At 37.1% G+C, this 14,720-nt stretch overlaps 1 protein-coding gene across 4 annotated transcripts in view; it reads left to right on the top strand.

Moving 5' to 3' along the window:
- LOC103605421 (WD repeat-containing protein 96-like) overlaps positions 1-14,720 on the top strand; it is a 121,436-nt gene that overhangs the window by 80,354 nt on the left and 26,362 nt on the right. For all 4 annotated transcript variants that reach the window (XM_008590006.1, XM_008590003.1, XM_008590004.1 and 1 more), the window contains exons 19-20: positions 11,910-12,035; positions 13,998-14,102. In XM_008590006.1, the coding sequence (XP_008588228.1) occupies positions 11,910-12,035; positions 13,998-14,102 (231 nt within the window). The remainder of the gene's footprint in view (positions 1-11,909; positions 12,036-13,997; positions 14,103-14,720) is intronic.

Genomic DNA, 14,720 nt, shown 5'->3' with positions numbered 1-14,720 from the left:
AACCCTCGGCGCGGCTCCCGCGCCTCGCTCAGCCCGTGAGCGGGGACCGGTCTGTATGTGGGATCCGAACCCTCGGACGGGAGCGCCGCCGCGCTTCCCAAGCGGCGCACTATCCAGTGCGCCACCGGGCCGGCCCGGTAACCAGATTTTTATCTCTCGAAACTTATAAGATCCTCTCTTTATCACTGGTGTTTAGAAATTTCACAGTTATGCACCTTGATATGTTTGAAGGATATTGCTGGTGTAGATATACTCTCCACACTTTTCCCACCATGCTCTCAGCCAAGAGGCTGGCCTTTATGGGCAGCAACAATGGGATCTCTCGCCTTCTGGCTTGCAGTTGGGTTTAGCCGATGAGTGGCATCAGCAGGAGAGCCCATCACTGCTGTCCATAAAGGCCAGCCTCTTGGGGCTCAGAACATGGATTAGAGGGCAGGAGACCAAGGTCAGGGTTCTTATTCTCTCAGTTTCCTCTCTGTGGGGTTGAGTTGCTAGTGATTGCCATCCCTGTCCTACAGCTACTGGTCTCTCCAGGTTCCAGTGACCATGCCCAACCCTTGCCCTTCAGACGTAGGAGTGGTGATAGCTGCCCATGGTTGGCAGCCCAAGATGCCTTATCACACCTTGCCGGTTCTTCTTACCCTGCCAAATGTTTTTTAAAAGCCTCTCTCTTCAGTTACCCCATTTGAATGTGTCCTGTTTCCTACCAGGACCCCAGGTTTTTTCCTCTTTCATGTGCTAGACTTTGGTGAGCATTTTAACAGGAAACTATTGTCTTTCAGTCCTAGAAAATGTTCTTGAATTATTTCCTTTGGCAAATCCCTCTCCTTTGTTTTTATTTTCCTGATTATTAATGAGTTTGAGCACCTTTTCATATCTCTGAATACTATTTGTATTTCCTCTCCTGTGAATTCCCTGTTCACATCCTTTGTCCATTTTTCTAGTAGGTTGTTGGTCTTTTTCTTGTTGATTTCAGAAGTTTTTTAAAAATGTGTATGTATTTATGTTAATTAGGGTTAGCTAGGCTATGGTAACAAATAAACTTGACAAACATAATGGCATAGGGATGAGCTTATTTCATTCTCATATAACAGTCCTGAGCACATGTTCAGGTCAGCAGCCATTCTGTTCCATGCAGTCATTCAGAGACCCAGGGCTACTGGAGACCCTGCTATCCTTAGCACATGGCTTCTAAGGTTGCATTGCTTGAATTTAGCCCAGTCAGCTGGAAGGGAAATAGAGCACGAAGGTCAGCATGAGGCAGATCTAGAGGTAGCCATTATTATTAGTTCGAACGCATGAAATTGCTGTTTTATATAGTTCAACCTACAAATATTTTCTGCAGGTATATGGTTCAACCTACTACAAATATCTTCTGTCTTGAAGCTTAACTTTTTTTTTTTTAGTTATCAGATATTTTTTATTTTAACATTTATTTGTACATATTTGTGGGGTATAGCATGTTGTTTCAATACATGCATGTACTGCACAATGATTCACTTAAGGTGGATAGCAGAGTTTTATATCCATCAGTCCACCACTTTTCCTCCTCCTGCCTCCCCCACCACCCACCTCTGGTAACCATTATTCTACTCTACTTCTATGAGCACCACTTTTTTTTTTTCAAGCTTCCACATATAATTGATATCATGTGGTATTTGTCTTTCTGTGGCCTGACTTACTTCACTTAACATGATGGTTTCCAGTTCCATCCATGGTGCTGAAAATGATAGGATATCATTTTTAAAAAATAGTATTCCATTGTGCATATATACCACAATTTTTTATCCATTCATCTGTTGATGGACATTTACATTGATTCCATCTCTTGGCTACTATGAATAGTGCTGCAGTGAACGTGGGAGTGCACACGTCTTTGATATATTGATTTCATTTCCTTTGGGTATATACTCCACAGTGAGATAGCTGGGTTGTAAGATAGATCTATTTTTAGGGCCGGCCCGGTTGCGCCACTTGGGAAGCGCGGCGGCGCTCCCGCCCGAGGGTTCGGATCCCACATACAGACCGGTTCCCGCTCACTGGCTGAGCGAGGCGTGGGAGCAACACCGAGGGTTGCAATCCCGTTGCCAGTCCCCGGTCCGGTACAGGGGCAACACTGAGGGTTGCAATCCGTTGCCGGACACGGAAAAAGACAAGAGAAAAAAAAAAAAAAAAAAAAAGATAGATCTATTTTTAGTTCTCTGAGGAACCTTCATACTGTCTTCCACAGTGGCTGTACCAATCTACACACCCACCAGCAATGTGGAAGAGTTCCTTTTTCTCCACATCCTCACCAGTATTTGTTATTTTTTGTCTTGATAATAGCCATTCTAACTGGAGTAAGAAGATATCTCATTGTGGTTTTAATTTGCTTTTCTCTGACGTTTAGTGATTTTAAGCATTTTTCGCATGCCTGTTGGCCATTCATATGTCTTCTTTTGGGAAATGTCTGTTCAGGGCCTTTGCCCATTTTTTAACTGAGCTATTTGGGGGCGTTTTTTGTCTTTTTTTTTTCTTTCTGTTGAGTCATTTAAGTTCCTTGTATTTTCCGGGTATTAGCCCCTTGCCTGATGTGTAGGTTGTGAACACTTTCTTCCATTCTGTAGGTTGTTGCTTCACTTTGTTGATAGTGTGCTTGCTGTGCAGAAGCTTTTTCGTTTGATGTAGTCCCATTTGTGTATTTTTGCTTTAGTTGCCTGCATATTTGTGGTCTTATTCAAAAAACCTCTGCCCACTCCCATTTTGTGTAATATCTCCTGTGTTTTCTTCTAGTAGTTTCATAGTTTTGAGTCTTAAACTTAGGTCTTTAATCCATTTTGATTTGATTTTTGTCTATGGTGAGAGGTGTCTAGTTTCAATCTTCTGTGTGTGGATATCCAATTTTCCTAGCACCATTTGTTGAAGAGGCTGTCCTTTCCCCATTGTATATTTTTGGCACCTTTGTCAAAAATCAATGAGCTGGGTCTGGCTGGTTAGCTCACATGGGAGAGCGTGATGCTGGGAACACCAAGGTTGTGGGCAGATCCCCTTACCAGCGGGGAGCCAAAAAGAAAAAAAAAGTCAATTTGCTATAAGTGTATGGATTTATTTCAGGGCACTCTATTCCATTCCTTTGGTCAACTTGTTTGTTTTTATGCCAGTACCACATTATTGTGGTTACTACAGCCTGATAGTATATTTTGAAATCATGAAGTATGATGCCTCCAATTTTGTTCAAGATTGCTTTAGCTATACAGAGTCTTTTGTGGTTCCATACAAGTTTTAAGATCTTTTTTTCTATTTCTGTGAAGAAAGTCATTGGTATTTTGATAGGAATTGCATTGAATGTGTAGATTGCTTTGGGTAACATGGACATTTTGATGATGTTAATTCTTCCAACCCATGAACATGGGATATCCTTCCATTTATTCATGTCCACTTTAATTTTCTTCACCAATGTCTTATAGTTTTCATTCTAGAGGTCTTTCAGCTCCTCGTTGGTTAAATTTACTCCCAGGTAGTTCATTTTTTGGTAGCTATTGTGAATGGGATTACTTTATTGATTTCTTCTTCACCTATTTTGTTGTTGGCATATAGGAAGGCTATTGATTTTTGTGTGTTGATTTTGTATCCTGCCATTATGCTGAATTCATTTATTAGTTCTAGTAATTTTTGGTGGAGACTTCAGGCTTTTCTATGTATGAGATCATGTCATCTGCAAATAGGGACAGTTTGACTTCCTCCTTTCTGATTTGAATGCCCTTTATTGCTTGCTTTCTTTTGCCTTATTGTGACAGCTAGAACTTCTAGTACTGTGTTTAATAAGAGTGTGGAAAGTGTGCATCCATGTCTTTTTCCAGATCTTAGAGGAAAAGCCTCCGATATTTATCCATTCAGTATTATATTAACTGTGGGTTTGTTGTGTATAGCCTTTATTGTTTTGAGGTACATTCCTTCTATAACTAATTTGTTAAGTGTTTTTATCATGAAGAGTTATTGGATTTTATCAACTCCTTTTTCTACATCTATTGAAACGATCATATGTTTTTTTCTTTTTCCTTCATTCTGTTGCTGTGATATATCGCAGTTACAGATTTTCATATGTTGAACCATCCTTGCATCCCTGGGATGAATCCCACTTGATTCATGGTGTATTGTTTTTTCAAATCTGTTGCCAGATTCTGTTTGCTAGCATTTTGTTAAGTATCTTCACATCTATGTTTATTAGGGATATTGGTCTGTAGTTTTCTTTTTTTATTGTGTCTTTTTCTAGTTTTGGTATCAGGGTAATGCTGGCCTCCTAGAATGAGTTTGGAAGTATTCCCGGCTCTTCAATTTTTTGGAAGAGTTTGAGAATTGTTATTAGTTCTTCTTTGGATATTTGGTAGAATTCAGCAGTGAAGCCACCTTGTCCTGGGCTTTTTAGGGGAGGGAGACTTCCAATTGCTGCTTCAGTCTTGTTGCTTGTTGTTGTTCTGTTCTTCAGTCTTGGTAGTTTGTATGCATCCAGAAATGTATCCATATCCTCCAAGTTTTCAAATTTGCTGGTACAGAGTTGTTTATAATAGTCTCTAATGATTCTTTGTATTTCTGTGGTATCAGTTGTAATGCCTCCTTTTTCAGTTTTGATTTTTGTTATTTGGGTCTTCTGTCTTCTTTTTTGTTAGCAAGCTAATGGTTTCTCTGTTTTGTTTTTCTTCTTAGAAAAGCAACTTTTTGTCTCATTGATCTTTTGTATCATTTTTGGGGTCTCTATTTCATTTAGTTTTGCTCTGCTCTTAATTATTTCTTTCTGTCTACTAATTTGGGGATTGGATTGCTCTCATTTTTCCAGTTCTTTAGGGAATAGCATTAGGTTGTTGGTTTGAAATCTTTCTGTCCTTTTGATGCAAGCATTTATCACAACAGACTTCCCTCTTACTACTGCTTTTGCAGCATCCCACAGGGTTTGGTATGACATATCTTTATTTTCATTATTTTCAAGAAATTTTTTGATTTCCTGTTTAATTTCTTCTTGGACCCATAGGTCATTCAGGAGCATGTTGTTTAATTTCTGTGTATTTGTCTAGTTTTTAGAGTTTTGCTTGTTATTGATTTCTAGTTTTAATCCATTGTAGTCTGAAAAGATACTTTTTTAAAAATTATTTTAATTTTTTATATTTGTTGAGACTTGATTTATGACCTAACATGTGGTCTATCCTGAGGAATGTTCCAGGTGCTGTTGAAAAGAATGTATATTCTGTAGTTATCTGCCAGGTCCAATTGCTCTAAAGTGTATTATAAATACTGTGTTTGTTTCTCTGTTGATCATTGCCTAGATGATCTGTCCAGTGCTGAGAGAGGGGTGTTCAGTTCCCCACCTGTTATTGTACTGGGATCTATCTCTTTTTTAGGTCTAATAGTGTTTGCTTTATATATCTGGGTGCTCTGGTGTTGGATACATATATATTTATAATTGTTATGCCTTCTTGCTGGATTGATTTTTATTCCTTTATCATTACACAATGGCCTTTTTTGTCTGTTTTTATGGTTTTGGGTTTAAAGTCTACTTTATCTGATGTAAGAATAGCTACTCCTGCTGATTTTTTATTTCTATTTGTGTGGTATATCTTTTTTTCCATCCCTTCTCTATTAGTCTGTGTGTGTCTTTACAGGTGAGGTGAATCTGTTGGAGACAGCCTATAGTTGGATCTAGCTTTTTAATCCAATCAGTCAGTCTGTGTCTTCTTAATGGGGAGTTTAATCCATTTATATTTAGGGTTGTTATTGAAAGGTAGTGTCTTAGTCATGGCATTTGGCCAACTTTCTTCTGGATGTTTTAAATATCTTTTATTCTTTTCTTCTTTTTATTGATTGTCTTCAAAGTTTGTTGGTTTTTTGAGGTGGTGAGATTTAGTTTCTCCTTCTCATTTACATTTTTGTTCTACCAGTGGGTTTTATTCTTGTGTATTCATGGTAGTGCTTATCATTTTTCAGATTCCAGATACAGGACTCTCTTGAGAATTTCTTGCAGGGCCGGGTGTGTGGTGGTGAACTCCTGCCGTTTTTGTTTGGGAAGTACACTATTTCTCCCTCATTTCTGAAGGGTAGCCTTGCTGGGTATAGTATTCCTGGCTGGCAGTATTTTTCTTTCAGTATTTTGAATATATCATCTCATCCAATTTCATTCTGGCCTGTAGAGTTTCTGTTGAGAAGTCTGCTGTTAGTATGATAGGGAATCCCTTACAGGTGACTTGTCACTTTTCTCTTGCTATTTTTAAGATTCTTTGACTTTGAGCTTTGCAGGTTTGACTATAATGTGTCTTGGAGAGGATCTTTTGGGATTGAATCTTTTGGGGAACCTTTGAGCCTCCTGGGTCTGAAAGTCCATGTCTCTCCCTATACCTGGGAAGTTTTCCATTATTATTTTATCAAATATGTTTTCAATGCTTTTTCCTTTCTCCTTGCCTTATGGAACACCCATGATTTGGATGTTTGTGCACTTAAGGTTATCTACTACTAGCTCTCTTAGGTTTTCTTCATTTTTTAAATTCATTTTTCTTTCCTTTTCTTTTTTTTTTTTTTTTTTTTTTTTTTTTTTTTTGGTCTGCCTGGGTTATTTTAAAAAGACACTGTCTTCAAGATTAGGAATTCTTTCTTCTGTTTGCTCTAACCTACTGCTTAAGTTCTTTGTTATGTATTTTTTAATTTTGTTGAAAGAATCTTTAAGTTCCAGGAGTTCTGCTACATTCATTTTCAAGGAATTAATCTCTTTGTAAATTCCTTCCTTCATATCCTGAATACTTTTTTCTCATTTCATTGTGTTGTCTAACTGAAGTCTTGTCTCATTGAGTTTCCTTAAGATTGTTACTCAGAATTCCTTGTCAGTCATTTTAAGGGTTTCTTGCTCTATGGGGTCTGGTACTTGAAAATTACTGTATTCTTTTGGTGGTGTCATATTTTCTTGGTTTTTAATATATTTAGTGTATCTACATTGATGTCTGGTCATCTGGTAGAGCAGTTGCTTCTAATACTCTGGAGTGAGATTTGAGGAGAGAGCCTTCCTCCTCTTTTTCCAGACTCTGCTGGTAAGTCTCCTTGTGTCAATATAGTCAAATGGCCAGCAGGCTGCCTGCACGGTGGCCATGGCTGCTACTGTGGTGGTGAACTGCCCTTGTTGTGGCAGTGGCTATGGCAGTGACTGTCATGGACCACCCATGCAGAAGTGGTGTTTGCAACAGTGACAGGGGCTGCGGTCCCCAGGTGCCCTCCTGCATTCTGTCGGGTGGGACACTGTCCACAGCTCCTAGTGAGGTCCCTAAGCACACTTTTGCCTTCTGGCTTTATTCAATTTTTTATAAATATTCTTCAGTGAAGTTTTATAGTTTCTACAAAAGTGACTTTGTGTAAATTTCTTGTGAGGTTTATTTTAGGTATCTTATAGTTTGTATTGCTTTTGTACATGGAATTTTTTTATTACATTGGTTATTACTGGTATATATGAATGTTATTAATTTTATTGACCACCTTGTTGAATTATCTTTTTAGTTCTACTATTTTGTCAATTGATTGTCTTGGATTGTCTAGGTAGACTATCAAATATTCTGAAAATAATATCTCTCTTCCTTATTAACCTTTATAATTTATTTCTTTTTCTTTTCTATGACAAGCACTTCAGAACTAAATAGTGGTCATGAAAGTGAAATACTTGTCATCTTCCTAACCTTAAAGAAAATGAGTCTGACTTTTAAGTATGATGTTTGCTGTAGTTTCTGTTAGATATCCTCTATCAAGTTAAAGAAATTCCTTTTCATCCCTTGTTACCTCAGAATTTTTATTGTAAATTTTATTGTGAATTTTATCAGATTCCTTGTATTCTTTGTATTCCTCAGATACACATTGGTCATTTTAAGTAGTACATGAGATTTAATTTGGTAATGTTTTATTTAGGATTTTTATATCTCTATTCATAAGTAATATTCATCTAGTTTTCTTGTTCTTTCTTTGTATAATTATGGTATCTGGGTTATATTAGCCTTATCAAGTAATTTGAGTAATTATCTTTTTTCATTCTCTGAAACAATTTATGTAAAATGGGAATTCTTCCTTTTTTTTCCAAATTTGGTAAACAAACCAGCAACCTCTTCAGTCCTCCGTCCAACCTCCCCAAACATATAAACTGTCTGGGCCTGATGTCTGTTGCAGGAGTTGATTTTTTTCCTATTGTTTCAAGTTCTTCTATGTTCATTAGAATTATCACATTTTTTATTTCTTCTCAAGTATAGATTTGATAAATCATATTTCCATAGAAAATTGTTTATATCATCTAGATTTTTAAATCTGTAGTTTAAAATTATGTAATATTCTAATTTTCAAGTCTCTTCTGATTTTTCAGTTACAGCTCTCTTTTTATTCCTAATATGTATATTTATGCCTTCTATGTTTTTTCTCAGTTAGACTTTCTAACGGCTTTTCTATTTTATTAACATTTGCAAAGAATCAGGTATGGTTTTACTGATTTGACTCCATATTATAAGAGAATATTATACATAATTTAATACCTGTTCATTTGATCAACTCAGAATTTTATTCATTCCTCCTCACTTCATTCAGGTTTATTTTGTCCTCATTTTGTTACTTTTTTGAGTTGAAAACTTGGTTTATTTACTATTTTTTACTGTTATGCATGCAAGGTAATAAATATTCCTCGAGTACAACTTTGACTACATTGCATTGATTTTGATATGCAATTTTCTCATTACTTCTTATTTGTAAATTTTTTTTTTTTTTTTTTTTTTTTGGTGGCTAGCTGCTACAGGGATTGGAACCCATGACTTTGGTGTCATAGGCTGCGTTCTAACCAACAGAGCTAACTGGGCAGCCTAATTAAAAATTAAACATTTTTAATTTCATTTTGATCACATTGTCCAAAGGGTTACTTAGAAAAGTGTATGCATTTGTTTTGAATTCCTAGACTATTTGGTCTATTGTTTATAGATTGTTTTATATATCTTTTTATTGCTAATTTTGAACTTTATTTCATCATGGTATGTGTGGCCTTGTATCCAGTCACTCTTTGTAAATTTTTCATGTGTGCTTGCAAAGAATATTTTATTTTCTACTTTTTTAGGGGGATATAACAAAGTTCCTTAAATTCCTGTTAGATCAATCTAATTCTGTTAGGTTCTTTATATCCATGTTTATGTTTTTGTCTATTTGAACAGTTGTTTTCTAGGATCTTATTAGAGATTGTTCAGTCTATCCTTATATTTCTACAATATCTATGGAAAAATAGATGCGAAAATGTGCATAATCTCTTTGATATATCACTTAAAGGGAGTAACATCCTTTATCCTGTGAAACATGTATATTTGTCTGTTTTAAATGTTCTTAACTACATTTTGTTTTTTTCTGATATATTTTTTTTTTGCTGTATTTCTTTTTCTTAGCCCTGCCTATATATCTTTTTCCACTCTGTTAATTTCAACTTTCGTCCATCCTAGTAACAGTGTACAGCTGGATTGTTTTTTGTAAATCCTAAGATTTTTTAATAGGTGAGTTTAGCCACGTTTGTTGTAATCATTGAACTATAATTTTATTTTGAGTTTTCTATTTAATATATTTTCTTGTTATTTCTTTTTCCCTCCTTCCTATCTTCTTGGATTGATTGTGCATTTTTTGTTACTATTGTTCTGTTTTTCTTTACAACTTTGGGAGCCATAATTCTATTTCTATTTTTGAAATTCTAACCCACATGCTTGACCTTCTAGTTTTCTAACATCCCTGGTGCCTTCCTGCTCAATGGTCCAGACCAGAGTAGCATTGACATCACCTGGGATCTTGCTACAAATGCACTCTTGACCCCATCCCAGATGTTCTGAATCAGAATCTGGTTTTTAACAAGATCCCCAGATGATCCAGAGGTGCATTAAAGTTGTAGAACTCTGGTTTAATGTGCATTGTACCATATCTACCTCCCAGGTAAGACAAGAACCCTAGTGTGCTTTTGTTGTTGCTTTTTACTTTTTCATTTTCCTCTACCTCAATGCCCCCCTCTCCCATCTCTCATTGATATCATTTGGACTTATAGTTCTACATTGCTATTTTTAAAAACTTTTTAAAACATGTAAATCTTATTTAGACTTAATAAGTCTTTCTACCTACCTTTCTCTGGCTTCAGTACATCCTTAATAATCCTTTCAGAGAGGTGGGTATTAGTGAACTTTCTGAGCCTCCGAATGCCTATACATGACTCTACTCTAATTTGGCCTCACATTTGAATGATGGTTTGATGAATATAGAATTAGAGATTCAAGGTTTTTTTCCCTTAAGAAACTCTTGATGCAAAGCTATGGATCCATTGTATTCTTCTATCAGTCTGATTCTTCTACCTTTGTGTGGAAAGAAGGTAGGAAATCCGACTTTAGCAGCTATTCTAGTCTGTTTCCAGTAAAAGGGGTAGGGGTGGTGTTGGGAAGTGTCTTGGCAGCATATCTTGGGGGGAGGGTCTCCATTTCTTCTAGCCACCCAACAGATTCCTTGGGTATTATCCTGTTTCTCCCACCCAAATATTCATTCCAGCTGCTTCTACCCAGAGGCAAATACCCACATTACTACTGCAGAGTCCCAAGGAGTTTATCAGGTTGGAGTACATGCAGGTTCTATCCATAACCTGTTTCTAATGCAGTACCCCCAGCTCATCACTCTGCTGGTGACTTTTAGATAACCCCTTGCTCCTGTATCTGGTGTAGCTTCTACCTTTTGTTGAGTACTGTCGTGTGCACATTTGGGGCTATGATGCATCCTTCAGATTCATTTGATTTTCATCTTTCAGGTGTTACAATTTCCATTCTCCTCAAAGATCCTGTTTCTTTTTCTTCTTCTTCTTAATTGCAGTAACGAGTTTATCTACCTGTTACGCTTTTTTTCCTCTTAATTTTGTATTTTGGGGCAAGAAGAGATTGTAAAGCCCATTCTCAGTCCACCATTTTGAAACTAAAGTCCCCATTTTTTCTATCATGTTGTCTACCTTGTTTTTGTTGATTCATAAGGGATTTTTATATATTAAAAGTATGAGGTACTTTAAGAAGTTCCTGCAAAAATAAAGTTAAAAGATAATGTGAATCTTTCCATGAACTTTTTGAAGTACTCTCTTATTAATACTTTGCCATATGTGTTGCAATGTACATTCTTTGCCCCTGAATTTTTTGAAGTAAAAAACTTTTTTTTTTTTTTTTTGTCTTTTTTGTCTTTTTCTGTGTCCGCCAACGGATCGCAACCCTCAGTGTCGTGCCCGTACCGGACCGGGGACCGGCAACGGGATCGCAACCCTAGGTGTTGCTCCCACGCCTCGCTCAGCCAGTGAGCGGGAACCGGTCTGTATGTGGGATCCGAACCCTCGGGCGGGAGCGCCGCCGCACTTCCCAAGCGGCGCACTTATCCAGTGCGCCACCGGGCTGGCCCCGAAGTAAAAAACTTTTAAAGGTAATTTTTATTGTAGAAAAGTTCAAATATATATATATAAGTGGAGAGAATATAATAAATCCAGTGGACAATATTGTTTCATCTATATTCTTGACTATTATCCCTTCCCCTGATTATTTTGAAGTAAATTCCAGACATCACATAATTTCATCTTTAATTATTTTATTCTGTATCTCTAAATGATAAGAACTCTTAAAACACATAACCGTAATACCATTAGTACACCTAACACACAGTCCTTTAATATCATTCATTGAAGTGGTGAACTTATACATTTTATGTTTAAGGGTTAAATCTTGAAACTGTAATAACCACAATAAGCCCATATTCTAATTCTTTACTCAGTAGTACATTTAAATAAACACAATATCTATTTTTTATTGATTGCTGTCTAAAGAGACTTAAAATAAATTTCTTTAAAATTTAATTCTTCACTTGTCACCATCCTCTCTTATTTTAAAATTCAGGTTTTAAATATGATGGAAGAAAATGAAAAAGTAGATAAGATTGCAAAATTAGAACAACAGGAATTTGGCCTGGATCTTGAGGAACTGGAAAGACTGAAAGATGAAAGTGAGAAAGAAGTGTCAAAGGTATGGAAATTTTTAATTTAGCCACCATAGGGCTGGCAAGTTAACTCAATTGGTTAGAGCACAGCCTTGTAATACCAAGGTCAGGAGTTTGTTTCCTGGTACTGGCCAGATGCAAAAAAAAAAAAAAAAGAAAGAAAAAATAGCCACCATAAAGTTATAATGAAAAAGTAACAAGAAAATAGAAAAGGGAGCTAATGTGAATATAACTAAAACTGTTCCATTAGAGGGCACCATGAATAATATGAATAAAGCAAACTTAGTGATGTGAGTATCATGAGTCAGAGAATCATTGAATTTTAGGGTTAGGGATAAGAAGAGTATCCAGGCTAGCCAGACATCTGGTGTTTGTGTCTGCTGCATGACACCCAGGCCAACCATTTTCCATTACGTGTTTGAACATTTTGGGAAGTCTCCTCATCCACCTCATGCCAACTTTGGACCGCTCTGGTTTAGTAAGCTTTGCTTAATTAGAGGTGAAATCTTTCTCCCTGTACTCACTGATCCTTCTACTCTTTGAGCAGCATCTACTCTAATGGCTCTCTGAAGCAGGTATTGGTGCAGAGACAGGGTCTTCAGATGCTAGTTTCTCTCACATTATTTATTTTTCCTGAAATCTGAGTTTTTGAAGAGGTTGTCAGCACTGGATTGGATGCACTAGTGGTCCAGGAGAAAACAATGTTAGTACATGGCACCATAACCCAACTGGTTTTCAACATGTTTGGGAGCAGATTGCTAGTTCCTGGGAAGAGTTAGTGACACATACCAGTCAGGGATCCCAATCCTAAAGAGACTAGGCTCTTAGGTAGCCCCGGCCAGGATCTCAACAATAGGAAAAAGACCAAAGGCCAGTAACAACAATCTGAAACAGTTATTGGGGACTAAGTCTGGAGCAGTTGATCAAGTAGCCTCAGGAATGGAGAGAGGAGAGTTGAATGGGCTGGGAACCAGGCAGGTTCTGACAATTGATATGCCAAAAGAGCTGTCTATTTAGGAAAAAAATAGTTTAAAACTGCATTAGGCATTAACTCAATGAATCAGAATTTTTAAAAATGCAAATTAAACAGTCATTTGAATAATGTCAATGAATAAAATAAATAAAAATTTAAAAGAAATAATAAAAAAAGACATTTTAAAGTCCAGGAAACATTATTCTTAGCTAGTTTGCTAATAATTCTGCCAGCAAAGTGAAGTGAAAAAAGGCTCTAAAGTGGATCCTAAGGATTAAATATGGCTGGCTCTCACTTTTATACCAGATCTTTTAGCAAACACTGTTAAAATAGGAATACTTAATTACTTAAATATTAAGCAATACAATTGCTTAGGCAAATAAAATTAATTGGAGTAACACATATGTTTCTAAGTGGAAAAATGTAGATTATATGATCCAAAAGAGTAGTAAAGCATTCTTTTTATTGTGTACATAAATAATAGAAGAATTAAATGCAGTAAAGATTTCCAAACAGAGGTCACTCACTGGCATTTCAAATATGTGTTGACCAGAATTAAGCCAACATTTAGGTATCTGGCAATTTCACATCAAATATAAATTTCAAACTTCTCTAATAAAAAAGGAAGACTTAGCACAGTGGTTTCACTTCCTCACTGTTCCAATCAGCTGGATCTGTACCCATTAGCTATCCAGCTCACCAAGCAATACGTTTGTCCTCACAACCCACTTCACCATATATATATGACCTGTCCACCCTTAGAGGTGTTTGTGTCAACACCCCAGTCCTCAAGGAAGGAATCCAAGCCTGCAGACATAAACCTCAGAAAGTGTTCTCAAAGGCAGGAACATGCTCCCCAAAAGCGCATCTCAGTGCAGGCGGCTCAAAGTGTTGGGGAAAGACAATCCCACTCCACCACTAAATGTGCAGCTATGGCTAGTGAATTTACCATTGAGATTATTTTTTCTAAGAAGCCACCTTTTCATTTTTATCTTTTCTCTTTATGTTCTTCAAGATAAGAAAGAATGTGGAGATGCATAACCTAGCCAAGAGCTACTTGGCTGAACTTATCAAAGAAGAATGCTGGAATTCAATGGCTGTGAAGGGTCGCGCTCTTAAGGTAACAGATATAACCCAGGTACAAAACTTTGGTGAGAATTTTCACTGACAGTCTCATGGCAGGAAATTTTCTTTAGAAAAATTTTTTTGAAATCCATATATAACAAAATGCTGAAAGCATGCTTGCCCCTTCCTATACTGGATTTCTCCTAGACACGTCACTTTCTCCTGATTCATTCTTCCCTCTGCTCAGTCCCCATGTGCTTCCAAGCCAGCATCTCTTAAGATCTGTCTTAGCACCCTTTCCTTCTTTCCTCTGTGACACTCCCTGCATTCAGGTCTTTTTTTTTTTTTAAAGATGACCGGTAGGGGATCTTAACCCTTGACTTGGTGTTGTCAGCACCACGCTCACCCAGTGAGCAAACCAGCCATCCCTATATAGGATCCGAACCCGTGGCCTTGGTGTTGTCAGCACCGCACTCTCCCGAGTGAGCCACGGGGCCGGCCCTGCATTCAGGTCTTAATATCTATCTCATCCAAAAGGCCACCTCACTCACATTTCACACAGATAAAAAGGTAGATAAAATATTGTCCACATTTCTACCTGTGCCTGCCTTCTTATTTTCTAAGGAGCTGTTCTTCATGCTTTTTCACTGAGATTCCTCCCAACACAGTTTTC

Source organism: Galeopterus variegatus, unplaced genomic scaffold, assembly GCF_000696425.1.
Source record: "Galeopterus variegatus unplaced genomic scaffold, G_variegatus-3.0.2 Scaffold5802, whole genome shotgun sequence".
Classification (NCBI taxonomy): Eukaryota; Metazoa; Chordata; class Mammalia; order Dermoptera; family Cynocephalidae; genus Galeopterus; species Galeopterus variegatus.
The sequence above is the reverse complement of the archived record's forward strand: the minus strand, read 5'-3'. Positions and strand labels throughout refer to the sequence as shown.